Genomic DNA, 15,189 nt, shown 5'->3' on the forward strand with positions numbered 1-15,189 from the left:
ACTTCTAAACTGGCTGAATGCATATGCAGACACTGAAGAACCATCCGCCCTGGGTAACCCAGAAAACTCAACACCACCCTGTCCCTGCTCAAATGCCTGCACATGGACAGGTGGACACACACAGGCAGCTTTGGGCGAAAAGATGAAGTTTGGGCAGACAGGCAGCTAGGACACAGCCTATGCAACTGTACTACACTGGCTGTGAATATATGGATAGGGGTGGCCAAGTGGGTTATGCATGCATAGAACACATGCAAGAAGGCTACCTGGTGGCAGCCCATATTATGTATGCCTGCCCACAAGTGAGCTGCCTGGTGGTCAATGGAGCCCATGCCCTATGGTGCATTTGTGCATGTACTGAAAGAAAAATGAACAAAGTTAGAAAACAAATACAAAGCACCTTTTTTTTCTTTTTCTTTTATTGTTATTGTGAAGGTTCAAAAGTGGACTTTGTAACTTATCAACATTCACCAAAGACAATTCCTAAGGCCCTTGATGTGCAGTTCATCAAAAATTCAAATTGCAGCTTTGGGAAAAACATCACAAATGGTAATTCGACCAACAATAAAGGTATGGACAGTCCTCAACTGGCAGCAGTAATTAACATAATTGAAAATAGCTTGACCTGACACAGTGACACTGAGCAGACAGTGAATGAAAATGTCAACAGGGACTCTGATCAATAAGATGCATATCCCCTGTAAGCAGAAATCAGAACGTCATCACATCAAAGAGGATTGAACTCCACATATTTAATGATGATTTTGCTTGTTTTGCTAGTGTTACTGAGCCAGATTCATATGACATGTGGTGATTCTAAACAATGGAAGGAAGCCTTAAATGACAAATACCTTACCTGGAAATGAGACATGGACTTTGATCAAATTACCTTCAGGCAGAATGGAAATCAGTTCAAATGGGTATTCAAAGTCAAAGAAACAGGAAATGGTGAAACTGAACAATGTAACACTCATTTTGTCACAAAAAGACTATTCCCGGATATGTGGGATAGACTTTAATGAAATATTCATTCCCATTGTTGGTAATTTTTTTACTTTGTACCCTGTTAGCTTTCGCAGATAAATTTGATCCTGACATTGAACACATGGATGTTCAGACCACATTCCTATTTAATGATATCAACGAAGAAGTTTACAATCATCAACCTAAAAGCTATACAAAGAAGGGGGAGCAGATTATGATTAGCAAACTAAAGAAGGCAATGTACGGTCGAAAACAGGCCTCACATGTTTGGTATTAGAAAGTAGATATAACATTATGTAAAATGAACCTAAATAAGCCATATGTTTCATGCATTTACTAAAGAACTGAGAAACAAATTACACTCATTCTCGGCATCTACACAGGCACTTTTCTGGAATAAAAATAATAAGTAAAAGAAAAATTTCAACGGTAGCAGTGTGCAGTTGTGTGATAAGAAGAACATATGAGATTTGTCAAACTGACGAAATTAGGTTAATTAAATCCCACCGCTTGGTATTGTTTCTTGAATTGTGTTACAGCTTATTACACTGTAAAGTATGGGTATGAAGAAGTGATTGGCATCTCCCATTTGGAGAAGGAATTCGTACAAAATGAACTACATTTAAGGACCAAGCCACTGAGAGAAGCACGACAGAACTAACATAAGCTTGTGCTGTACTTTGGACTGCCTCTTAAAGCTGAGTAAATATAATATACGCAATGTTGGTGCAGCTGCTAACCTGTGCTCTGAATGCCCCTCCGTAGTGCAAGCCAACAGAGTTCTTATAGGACAACTGTCCTTTCTGCGAGCAAATATTGCATATTCAAACTCAATTTAGCCACTTTGCCAAAAGATTTATTCCAAATGATTATAGGTAGGGAGCAAATCCCAAATCTGGAGAAATTACAGGATAAAGTGATGAAACTTCAGCTTTTAAGCACTGGCTTGTATTTGCAGGAAGGTTCGGAAGACTGGGTTAATGTAAGTATGGGTTGCAGTGGTGTACTGGATAATAGTAATATGGAAGTGAGGCAGTGCTTTATTAAGCTTCTCAATGCAATTGCTAGGACACTACTCAGGGAGTAGAGGATTTGTCAGCTGAGGCTAGTATGGAGATGGTGCAGTTTTGGTGGTTAGCTGTTAGATTACAAAATCAAGGTAATGTCCTCCAATTTTCGCCACTTCTTATATTTCAATGATTTATCCTCTTGCCAGCGCAGAGAGAGTAGATTTATTGAGCAAATTATCCTTGAGCAGAGGTACTTAGAGGGACTGTCTAGGGTAATTGTACATGAAAACCTCTCCAGCAGATGTAGAAATGAATTAACTAGCAACTATTATTTTGGAGGGCACGAGGTGGAGGGAGTTGGGAAATGGACGATTTGTCCATTATGAGGTGGACATCTGCAGTGCTAGACTCACTATACTTTAAGAGTACTGACAGTGATACAATTAAGAATATTTTGATCTACATCTACATCTACATCCATACTCCGCAAGCCACCTGATAGTGTGTGGCGGAGGAATTTTGGAATGCACAAGTACTGATGACCACTCGCAGATTGTTTTTGCCGGAAAACCTAAGAATTTCATGGAGCTTTATCATTTGGTAGTGACCACGGAAAGCTAATTTTTTTTTTTTTTAACGATGGAAAGAAACAGGCAAGGTTCTTTTCACACAGGCAACTGTTTTCGATGTCTTTGGTTGTGGTACATTGTTGCAGATGAGTCTTGGAGCACTGATCTTAAGAACATGTCATGGTATCAGTGAGGCAGCTGACCTAGAAAAGGTCGTAAGAAAGACTGTAGGAGTGAACAGCAGCCTTTCTTTCAGTTGCACTGCTATTAATCAAGAGTGGGTTTGTAGCTTATTGGATTAGGGAGTAGCTGTTCTTTAATGGACTATCATTGGTACCAAAGTCATAGGCACATTCCTAAATTCCTGCCCTTGCAATTTCTAAATCACAAACGCTGAAGTGTAAATGGGGAAAGTGTGCTGTTGCTCAGTAGGTGCAGCTCAATGTAGAAAATTCAGAATGTGTCTTACCCATTGGGGTCTTTCTTTAGGTGTTATTTTGGGCTGTGACATTATAATAAAGACACAATGTGTTCTGGATTATTTTGCAAAAAATTTCCTGTTTAAATATGGGTTGGAGAGGAAGTATAAATTGTGTGAGCATAATCACGTCCATGGTACTAATGCAGAAAAAGGGGTCAGGATTAAATTTCAGTTAGATCATCTTAAACCACAACTAGCTCAGGAAATGCTAAATTTGGTGATTCAGTTCCCTGGTGTTCTGATGGACCAGCTGGGTATTACAAACAAGATCAAGTATGACACTCAACTAATGGATCACGTGTCAGTATGGATGTCCTCTTACTGCCTGTCTCCATCCAAGATGCAGGAGTTGAAGCAGATTATTAATCAGTTGCTACAGAACAGAGTTATTAGGCCTTCCTTGTTGCCTTATGTAGCTCCTATGTTTTTTGTTTCTAAAGGGGGAGCTAAGGTATACTGGCCATGGCCAATGGTGGATCAACAGGCCTTGAACCAGAAGGTAGTACAGTAAAACTTTGGTACTTTATGGTAACTGAGTTTGAATTTCAGAACGCTCGAATTACACAAAAAGGGACAATTTTAGACACTTTTATTTAAAGACAGATTCAGAGATTTATGCTCATAGTATTATTGAAGTAAATAAATTTATTTCATCAGTTAAAATATTACTTAAAGTTTCTTACAGAAGTAATATTCTAGTAGAAACTCAGACATTTCCCATAAACACATACATATCACATAAACTACTGTACAACTGTTGCTTTCGTACAAACCTCATTTTTGGGAAAAAGAATCATCCGTTTTTAGTTTTTGTAAAGAATGTCTGTTTTTAGTGATGTTGTCTGGTCATCTTCATAGAAGCACAATGTCAGCTGGTGTTGTGCCATTCTATTGCTTTGCATAGCACTGTGTTATTCTAATGCTGCTGCTTCATCTTTATGACTCACTTTGTAGGCACCAACAGCATCCTCTTCCTCTTCATCACTAGAATCTCTTTGTCCTTTAGTTATCATTTCCACAACAGGCTGCTTCATACTGATTGTCTTGGTTCAACCACATCTGCAATTCACTTCATCTGCATTTTCACACTCAGGAAAGTGTCAAATGAAATGCAACAATTGTTCACTTTTATTTCTTTCTGCTCCTTTTTTAACAATAGTGGCAACTCCTAATCTCCAGGGGCAGTGCAACAAGCTAGGATTGTTGTTCTACCTTTTGATTTCCTATCAGAAGCACTTCATAACTGAGCCCTGTCTGATCACAACCATACACTTGAGCCAGTAACAGATTTTCCTGATTTACTATATTTTTTATTTGTACTTGGATCACACCGACAGACTGGCACGTCCCATATCTTTTCTTCCACCTATCCAGCCAACCAGAACTACCAGAATAGCTGTTGTCTCCTTCCTCTAATTCTTCTCAAAATAAAAGTGTCTTCTCATGAATCGTCAGTCCACTTATTGGACTTACTTTACCTCGCTGCCGAGTAAACGACAAATAAAAGACTTCACTAGTCTTTTCATAATATAATGTTTTCATGGTTTTACAATATGTGAAATTTGATTTTTTTAGAAGAATGAGATGCTTTGGTAAAATACCACAGGTCTAATTTGGTTCTGTTTTGCTGCCAGTCACCTACTGTAACTCTGCATACACCCAACTTTGCCAGCACTTCTTTTATATACCCCTAGTGTCCAGTCTTTTCCGTGCTAAAATTTCTGTCTCCAAAGAAACAATTTTCCTCTTCTGTTTTGAGGCGTCAGTGCTTGTAGTGCCAAAAAATGGCAGAAATAATAACAAACATGACCCGACTAAACATACACATCGCACTGAGCATGAGCAAACACTGCCTGACAGGTGACAGGTGAAACAATAGCTTCTATAGCAGGCAAGATTGTAAACAATGTATCTGTGTGCATCTTTTCTTGCTGATCAAATCCACTCCCTGTATATTTTGTATTTCATCCATATTATTATTTTGGTTTTGTTCTAACACGGTAGTCATCCATCATCCACCTTGGACTAAAACAAGGCTTGGATTTCTGGGGCACAAATCACCAAGATTTTACTGTATTAGTTAGTTTCATCACTTGATCCACACAACTGCTTCATGTGGTTCACATTATTTCACAGTACTAGATTTAAATCAGGCTTATCATTAGATATCTTTAATCAAAAGGTTTAAGACATTTCAGTCTTCTGTACAGACTCAAATCTGTTTGAAATCACTAGAGTGTCATTTGGACTGGCAATGCGTGCTGCTATGCTGTCCTGCCTAATGGATTCCATCTGTAGAAATTTAACTTTCAGCTTGAACATAATTATTTGGATAACATGGTCATTTACAGTAGTGTCTTTGCAGTACATCTTGATCAGTTAAAAATTGTTATGCAGTGGATAAGGGAGGCCAGTTTTCTTATTGTGAAGCCCAACTAGGTCTATTTAGCACATCCTGAAACTTCCTTCCTGGGGCATCTGGTTTTGGCCCAAGATATTTAAGCTGATCAGGAAAGAGCTAAAGCCATCCATGACTATCTTCACCACTTCCCCTGAAAGATAAAATGGGAATATCTCAACTTATCGATATGATCATTTTCTTTGAAAATTCATCCTCAGATTTGCACAGCTGCATGCGCCATTAAATCAACTTCTTAGAAAAGGTGAGCTTTTTCACTAGTCTGAGAACCAACTGGCAGAGTTTCACATATTAAAGGTGGCTCTAACTAATGCATTCGTTCCAGCAATCCCAGATTTTGGAAAGTAATTTGTATTTTAAATGCATACATCCAATGCTAAGGTAATGACATCTAAAACAGTTCTCATTTATTATTCAGTCTCTGTTGCACTTTTTTAATTACATGACATGATCACTCTGAACTACCTCCAGATCTAAGCAGTTGTGTCAGCACCTATCTCGACTGTTCAGAACATCATGCAGTACTCCCCTAGAAAGAAGATGACAACTGGTATCAATGTCTGAGACCTGGAAGGTATTGTTTTTCTGTTTTGGTCCAATAAAGATGTGACTGTTCGCAAATTCTATCTTGGCTAAGCAGTATGCTATGTCACCATGGTTCCCTATTACAAGGAAGCAGGTTATGTTCCTGTCAGTGCAACCATCATCCTTTCTGGTATATGATGAATCAGCTGAAGATTGGGCTCCCATGAGAGACAGTTATTCCAACATTTCCAGGTTTTACACGTGGGTGATGCGAACTTGTGTAGGGCTTTCTTTCTATCCTGCCTTTCATGTGCACTTATCAGCTGTTGTGCCAACTTGTGCATTTGCAAGAACCGGCCAGCTTATTATTTGATGAAATGTGCAAGCTTATCTCAACCTATTACTGTGAGAGAATGCATATCATTGCGATGCATGTAGAACTTTGGCACTGTCACAAATGCTCAACCATTCTTACACAGCCTGGGCTGCAGAATTACAACGGTTGAGCTGCTGTTGTAAATTTGTCACTAGTAACCATAACAAATTCTTTGTTGATCCCATGGTGCATGATGTTTGTTTTTATCCTTCATCTTAGTTTTCATAGTTGTTCAAAATTACAATACAGAGAGCTATATTGAAATAAAACATTTTTTCTTTAAACATATGTGGTGAATCATTGACACAAACAATGACCACCACCTTGTCAAACATTCTGTCAATAAAAATTTCTCACAAACAAATCAAACACACTCTAAGCTTGCCAATCACATCAAACAGTACCATTCATGGTCAAATGTTTGGCAGTCATAGTTAAGTTTGAAAAAATGTTTCTTGTCTGTAATATTAATGAGTCACTGTTGGAATCAGCCAACTCATACAAATACCTGTGTGTAACACTTTGCATGGATACGAAATGACTGATCACATAGGCTCAGTCATAGGTAAAGCACATGGTAGACACAGGTTTATTGATAGAATACTGGGGAGTACAATCTGTCTACTAAAGAGATTCCTTACAAATCACTTGTGCGACCCATCATAGAATATTGCTCAAGTGTGTGGGACTCATACCAGATAGGACTAACAGGGGATATTGAACTATATAGAGAAGGACAGTATGAATGGTCACAGGTTTTGTTTAATCCATGGGAGAGTGTCATAGAGATATTGAAGGAACTAGACTGGCAGACTCTTGAAGACAGATGTAAACTATCCTGAGACAGTCTATGAACAAACTTTCAAGAACCAGCTTTAAATTATTACTGTAGGGGTATACTACAATCACCTACCTATCACTCGCTCACACAGGGATCATGAGGATAAGATTAGAATAATTACTGCAAGCACAGAGCTGTTCAAACAAACATTCTTCCCAAGCTCCATAAATGAATTGAACAGGAAGAAACCCTAATAAGTGGTACAGTGGGACATACCCTCTACCAAGCACCTCATGGTGATTTGCAGAGTACAGATGTAAAAGTTTATGGGGGCCTTTATATAAAAATTGGTGAAGCACCGATATGTGCCAAAATTTCTTACAACTTCATTGCCCTTAGCTGCTCAATACATAGTAAAATGACAATGTTTTCTATATCTCAAATGTTAATTGCAACCCAGTTTTTAATCAAAGAGAGAATATATGCTATCATTGAATTTTGTTGCCTTCCATCAAGCTGTCAAGAAATGTGATGACAAAGGAGAGAAGTTATCTACAAAAATGGCTTTAACTGTGGTAACTGAAGTGTGGGAACAACATTACAAGATAGCTAATGACTTGACTTAGTATCACATGAACTTTATGGGGAAAAAAATGAATGCAAGATTAAAATTAATAATTTAAAATGTTAACATTAAAGAGTTGGACTGAATATAATTTTCTTTTTTTAGTAATTAATCAATTATATTACCATCCATTTATGTGAGAAAACAATTTTAGCAGCTAAGTGAATCAATCTACACCAATATCCATATCCTGCAAACCACTGTAAAGTACACAGTAGAGGGTACTTCCCAAAGTACCAGTTATTAGGGCTTTCTCCTGTTCCATTCATGTATAGTGCATGGTGAAGAATTGCTGTTTAAATGCCTCTATGATTGGTGTAATTAGATTAATCTTGTTCTCAGAATCCCTATGGGAGTGATACTTACGGTGGTTGTGCTATATTTCTAGATTCAGTATTTGATGCTGGTTCTTGAAACTTTGAAACCTGGTGTTCTCAGGATAGTTTGCAATTATCTTCAAGTGTTTGCCATTTCAATTTCTACAGCATGTCTGTGACACTCTCTCAACGGTCAAACAAAACTTTGATCATTTGTGCTGCTCTTCTCTGTGTATGTTTAATGTCTGCTGTTTGTCCTATTTAGCATTGGTCTCAAGCAGATGAGCAGCATTGTAGGATGGATCACATGAGTGTTTTACAAGTAATCTCCATTACAGAGTGGTAGTAGTTCCCTAGTGTGCTACCAATGAACTGAAGTCTGCCACCTGCTTTACCTACGACTGAGCCTATGTGATAGTTCCATGTAATATCCCTTGAAATTGTTAGAGCCAGGAATTTGTATGAGTTGACCTATTTCAACTTGACTTGTTGATATTGCAGTCACAGGGCACAATATTTTTTCAGGTCACATTTCTTTTTTCTTTCTTTCTTTTTTTACAGTACTTTCCTATAGATAAGTGTACTATCCACATTATTCCAGTTAATATTGTCTACAAAGTTATGAACAGCATGGGTATCAACACATTTCCAAGGGACATAACAAAAGTTACTTCCACATCCGTCAATGACTCTCCATACAAGATAAGATGCTCCATCCTTCCTACAAGAACTCCCAAATCCAATCACATACCTTGCTTCATATCACATATGGTCTTACTTCCGAAATTAAGCATAGGTATGGTACAGAATCAAATGCCTTTTGGAAATCAAGAGATACTGCTTCCTCCTGAATACCTTGATCCACAGCTTTTGGAATGTTATGTGAGGAAAGTATGAGTTGTTTTTCACATGACTGATGTTTTCAGAAACCATGATGGTTTGTGTGGGTGAGTTTATTCTGTTCGCGACATTTCATAACACTTGAGCTCCAAGTATGTTTAAAGATTCTACAATAAATTGAAGTCAAGCATATTGGATGGTAGTTTTGTGGATAATTTCTGCAATCCTTCTTTAGGTGGGTGTCCTATGCTTTCTTCCAACTACTGCACATGATTCTTTGTTAGAAGAATCCAGGGAACATTATGATCAATTAATATTACTCCTGAAGGTGTTAACAAAACAATATCAGAATTTTGCAGAGAACAAATGCTTTCTGATGTAATACAGCATTTGTTATACAAGTCCCCCCCCTCCAAAAAAAGTATGGCTACAACATTACCACATTTTAACATGGTATTACCTTTGACGCAGTAATGCTACAAGTGCGTGCAGTTCCAAATTCTTCTTGAAGCTGTGGGTATGTCTGAAATCCATGTTTTACATTTGTTGATGTCAGTTCATCCTATAAATGAATAGAGAAGTACCTCAGTCAAATAGTGCAAAATAAAATAAAACCCTTATAGAAATATACTAAGGAAAAACATTATGACAGGTTTTTCCAGAAACTGTTTAAGTATATATTCTCTGTATTCAACAATTTACCAGTAAATGTGGACATCTGACATTACACTCACCTCTCTCTGTTTTGGTTCTTGTGGGTAAACATCTGGTGGACCTAACCGTGGTCGTTTCAGAGGGCGTTTCTCATATGAGAACCCCATCATAGTTTATTCACAAGTAACAAAATTGAGACTGCAAGACAAGAACACATTCAAAACAGTTAGCATAATATTACAATCAGATTATTTCAGCTCAAGTGAAAAAGCTATTCAAAGACAAGTGGGAGTTCAGATTATGCAACATTTTTCAATACTCTGATTTTGCATAAATGCAAGTAGGTCCCTAGAGAAAACAACTGTTTACAATCTTATTTTTTCTAGTGTTTTGTCTTTCCCTTACTATGTGCCATTTTTTCCTACTGGTTCATTAACACAACACTGAGAAAATGAGTCTTCTGAATGGGAGATAGCATATCGTGATAATTACATTATCATATTTAGCTGTTTTTTCTCAGAATGTCTTTAAGTGCCATACTTTCTCTGACTACCAGGAACAAAATTTTCCTTCTAATTTATATGGGAAATATTATACTATTTCAAAAGTTGTGACTAAAGGCTTATGCCAGCAACAGATCATCCACAGACACATTAGTCAAGCATCTAGCCCATTATAATATACTAATAGAAGAGAATGTATCATAGAAAATGGAAGTACACAAAGATGCAAGAAACACAACAGACTTGTGACATGAATTTAAAAAAAATATTTTTATCAAGGAAACATTCATTTAAGACTCTAAATTGGTCAGCATTTCAGAGCATATTATATCTAACAACATGCTACATGTCACTAGAAAAATAATTATCACTGATCTGCTTAAGAACAAACAAAAAATTGAGAGCAACTAATCAATAACAGCAAAATAACATCAATAGTAAAGGAATTAATGAAAAATACATGTCACTAAGATGTGTGCTAAGATGATGAAATTGTAAGCGAGAAAAAATGCTGTGAGAGATTTAATGGTTAGAAAGGCTATTAAACTTAGGCCTACCCACAAGAGTGGCTTACCTCTTGTGGATATAAATTTAAGTTTACTTGAGTAAGTAGATACAGTTCCAGAAACTGTTCTAAGGTATAAAAATAATATAGTAAATTTTTAATTAATGGCGTTCTGTAGCAAGACCAAGACATTTCTGTTTCAGTGCATATTAAAATTTCATGAATGCTACTCGTATATTTCCATACAATAATGATTGGAAGAAAATGGGATCACACGCACCTGTGGACTACCCACAGTTCAGACACACTAAGTAATAGCAATCACTAGTAAGTAACTGATTCAACAGACTTACCTTACACCCATTTCTGCAAGTTTCATATTTTACTATATGATGCTCTGTGATTAAATCATAACGTTTTTGACACGAGAAGTCACTATGAATGTTCTGATGGTCTCTTTCACAAATGTAAACTGTCAGAAAAATTCAAAACAAACAAACTTTTCTTTTTAAAACGGACAGAGTACATAATTGTGCTGCTTTACAGTTTAGCAGCTGTCTACATATATAACTAGAAAACCGACAGACATCTAACTACAGCGTCCCTGCAATTTATAATTCATAAAGAAGTTTCAAAACTCCTTTCTGTTATTCGCATTCCGGTGAATGACATTTCGCACATTACCGTACCTGAGATATCGTTACCGCACATCCAACAAATTCATGTGCTGCAATTCGAAAATAAATTAAATCTTTTGTCGCCCGCACCATTACATCTAAAACAGTAGCATTTAAATATCATTTAAAATTTATTGTAAAGACCTTAACCCACAACCCCAAATGTTTATTTTATGTCCAGCATCTGTTTACAAGCTTTCGAACTTTTGCTTATCCAATCTTTGGTATGGAAAATAGTCGATCAGAATATTTTATAATGGTTGCAATATTTTTGACCTTCATATGTCAATAAAGTTTCAGATATGATTCATACTAGCGTAGAAACAGCCTGAGAGTGTGCCATTCATACTTCTGTATGTTATGGTGACTCTCGCATTTAATGAATTCGAGCCAACCTACAAATAGAAGTAGTTGGCCACACTGACACATTGCGGGATAAACAAAACAGACAAGAGAAATCGGAAAATGACAATAAGGGGGAAGGAGTGTGAATTTAGAAACTTTCTCGTATTCTTGGTGAAGTAAACTTACTGCATTAAATGTTATTCCATAGTGAATTAAACTTTACAAACACATTGTTTGTTCACTATGAACGCCTGCCGTGGCTACAATTTGTATGGCGAAATCGTTAGTCTGTGGTAGGTAATCTGGTAGAAAGTTTAAAAAGTATCCAAATAACTAGTTTCGGACGAAGCAGATGCTTTATTTTAGTCAATTGCATATTAATATACGGTCCATCTATTGCTTCGGACGTAACACATGTACAATTGAAAGTGAAATATCATCATGAAAATAAAAATCACATGTTTCTAATCATTTTATAGGTAGACCTTAATACGAGCAACACACAGCCAAGATTTCATCAAACAAGCATTATTAATTTGTATGTGAAATGTAAGAAGATAGTGTTACAGACAAAACTAGAAAAAATATTACACACATGCATTTCAAAATCTTGTGTAATATCTGTGAGAGTATTTATTTATTATTTCATGTGTAGACAGTTTGCTTTATATCAGTATAGTCAGGACATACACAGTTTCAATTGCATTTATACATGCAACATAATCAATATTTAATTTAATCACCCTTAGATTGGTGTCAACACAAATCCATGATATACACGTATAAGTCTTAATTTCTGGTTCAAAGGTGATCTTGTCTACTGTTTAGCTTCTTGGTCTTCTTTTAGAGTACATAAAGATGATGAGACTATGAAACCTTTTAATTTATTTTTGAAAGTAGGTGTGTCTTCAGTTCATTTTTCGGAGCAGAATGTATTGTGTAAAATGTGCCTAACAGTAATAGTATTTTTAATTTCAGCTGCTTCCTCTGAATATGATGATTGTCCCTAGTTTTCAGATTATGGTGTCTATTTCTATTTGACTAAAAAGTAATATTTGTTTTGAAGTGTTATTGTTCCAAATACACATAGTGAAGGGAAAGCCATGATATTACATTCTCAGTTTATTTCTACAGGATTCTCTTGGTGTTAAATCTGCAATGCGTGCCTTATTCTGGAACTTTCTAACCTATTTGTATAAATATATACTGCATTTCCTTGGTTATAGTAGAGTATGATAAGTGCGGATAGACATTGCGTTAGCACATGGTTAATTGGGTGTGCGCCTGTTTTTTTTCTGTCATAGATATCTTTCTCATTAAGAATATGCTTCTACTTGTTTTTGAGTGTTGCCTACTGTGCTGATAAGGTGATGTAATATCAAGTGTTGATCAACGATATCCAAGAATTTGTGATTCCCTACTTCTATTAGAACTAAAATTACCCATGGTTCAAGCCAGATATTATTGGTCTTCACAGTTTTCTTAGTAATTGTATATATGTTGTTTTGTTGGTATTTACAAACACACTGTTTTCACTGAAATATTTAAAAGTCTAAAAACCTTTCTGAGTTGCAGAAGCACTTGATTCCAGTGCTTCCATTGAGTCACTTTTGCGCTCGTCTAATGCCCCGATAACATGAGATACAAAGGTAGCTGTGACTGTGCTAGTCGACTTACTTGTTCTGAACCGTGCTGTACCTCTCAGAATATCTCACTCTTCTGTATAAAAATCTAGTACTCTGTGTTTCAAGAAAGTTACCTCAATTTTAGATAATGTGGATGTGATATTGATTGGCATATAGTTTGCAGTATTTTTCAGGTCAACTGAGGAATGGGATAAAACTCGTCAGCTTCGATCAGTGACATCATATTTCAGACATAGATATTAATTTGTGCATTTTCAAGCCACAGATAATAAATCGTTACCTCCTGTTGCAAAACATCATTATCGTAAATACAAATAAATGAATGTGTTATTAAGAGGCAGATACTGTGTACGCTTTTTGTCGCTGGAGATAATTTTAAATCAATTGTGTACATGTTGGATTATACTTTTGTGTGACACTGAATCATTCCAGATGCTGTTTCCTCTGCAAGAGATATTTGTATCTTGTACTATATAGGTCACTCGAAGAATAGGATACAAGTACAACCGAAAGCAAATAAAAAAAATTGATGTCCTAACATTGGTGGCATCCTATACCTCAGCTGAGCTATGAAGTTTGTATCCCATTCTTCAGCTGACCTGTATAGGTCAGCTTAATTGCAGGATACAAATTTGATGTTTGTCGCTTTTTTCGCCTTCGTTAGTACTGGTATCCTATTGTTCAGTTGACCCATATAGGACAGCTGAAGTACAGGATACAAATTTTATGTTTGTCACTTTTTTCGCCTTCGTTAGTACTGGTATCCTATTGTTCAGTTGACCCATATAGGACAGCTGAAGTACAGGATACAAATTTTATGTTTGTCACTTTTTTCGCCTTCGCTAGTACTAGTATCCTATTGACATACTTAAAATTTGTATATATGTCAACTGAGGTTCTCCAATCCAATGATAAGAATGTGCATTTTTTGCTTTCGCTAGCGCTAGTATCCTATCCTAGAGTTGAACTACACAGGTCAACTGAAGACTGGACACTAGCCTTTTATAGTGTGAAAAAAAGTGATATGCGTAACATTACATTCGAAATACAGATGTTTGTGATGTATGTCCATGATTTGTTTTCTCTGTTCTACAGTCGCTTGTTTCCTAACATTCATCTATGCTTTTCAATCTCTGCAGTGCTTCATCTGTTGTAACTTGTAACAGCTTGTATCCCATTCTACAGTATTTCCAATTTTTCTTATCTCCACCCTTATAAACTAGCATAATCTTAATCTCTTTTTAGATATGTAGGTAATATCCCATGTTACTTTGTTGAATCTATCAAATCAGTCAGAGATATAACTAACCAATAAGCACAGTACTTTAGTACATAAGTAGGTATTCCAGCAAGACCGTCTGTGTATTTGGGCCTTAGGGTATGTATTATTTATGCTACCTCTGATTCACTTGCAGGCAGCAGAAAAGCGCGTTCTGTGACATAGGAGATGCCACTTATATTTCTTGATTCTGATATGATGAGTTTTCCCACTACTTCAACATAATGTTAAGTAAAATATGGCTGACATCATTTGAATCTCACCGAGCAAGGTGGCACAGAGGTTAGCATACAAAACTCGCAATCAGGAGGGCGATGATTCAAATCCATGACCTGCCAACCTTATTTAGGTTTTCCGTAATTTTCTAAATCACTTCACGCAAATACTGGAATGGTTCCTACATTTCTTCCTGTCTTTCTCTAAATTTATACTATTGCTATCTTTCCTAACAGAACCTTTCCTATACTCATTTATGTTTCACCATACAGTCTTGAGTTTCACTAAATCACCCCAGGTAAATGGTAGTATGGTTTCTTTGAAAAGTTGCACCCGATTTCTTTTTCCATCTTTAACAAAAAAATATCTGAGCTTGTGTTCTGTCCCTAATAACCTCATTTTTGACAGGGCATTAAACACTAATTAGCTTTCCTTAT

At 36.5% G+C, this 15,189-nt stretch overlaps 2 protein-coding genes across 5 annotated transcripts in view; one reads left to right on the plus strand and one right to left on the minus strand.

The window, feature by feature from the left end:
• The window catches only part of LOC126336849 (mediator of RNA polymerase II transcription subunit 12), a 356,148-nt gene extending 344,676 nt beyond the window's left edge, over nt 1-11,472 (minus strand). For 2 of the 4 annotated variants that reach the window (XM_050000939.1, XM_050000937.1), the window contains exons 1-4: nt 11,279-11,472; nt 10,943-11,061; nt 9,662-9,779; nt 9,388-9,489 (exon numbers count right to left, since the gene is read on the minus strand). In XM_050000939.1, coding sequence (XP_049856896.1) covers nt 9,388-9,489; nt 9,662-9,751 — 192 coding nt within the window. In that variant the 5' untranslated portion in view covers nt 9,752-9,779; nt 10,943-11,061; nt 11,279-11,472. Of the gene's footprint in view, nt 1-9,387; nt 9,490-9,661; nt 9,780-10,942 lie in introns of all 4 variants that reach the window. The other 2 variants (XM_050000940.1, XM_050000938.1) reach the window with 1 other exon arrangement.
• A 341-nt stretch (nt 11,473-11,813) lies between these two features.
• Nucleotides 11,814-15,189, plus strand: part of LOC126336850 (presenilins-associated rhomboid-like protein, mitochondrial) — a 100,666-nt gene continuing 97,290 nt past the window's right edge. The window contains exon 1 of the mRNA XM_050000941.1: nt 11,814-11,904. Coding sequence (XP_049856898.1) covers nt 11,855-11,904 — 50 coding nt within the window. The 5' untranslated portion in view covers nt 11,814-11,854. The remainder of the gene's footprint in view (nt 11,905-15,189) is intronic.

This window comes from Schistocerca gregaria, chromosome 2, assembly GCF_023897955.1.
Source record: "Schistocerca gregaria isolate iqSchGreg1 chromosome 2, iqSchGreg1.2, whole genome shotgun sequence".
Taxonomy (NCBI): Eukaryota; Metazoa; Arthropoda; class Insecta; order Orthoptera; family Acrididae; genus Schistocerca; species Schistocerca gregaria.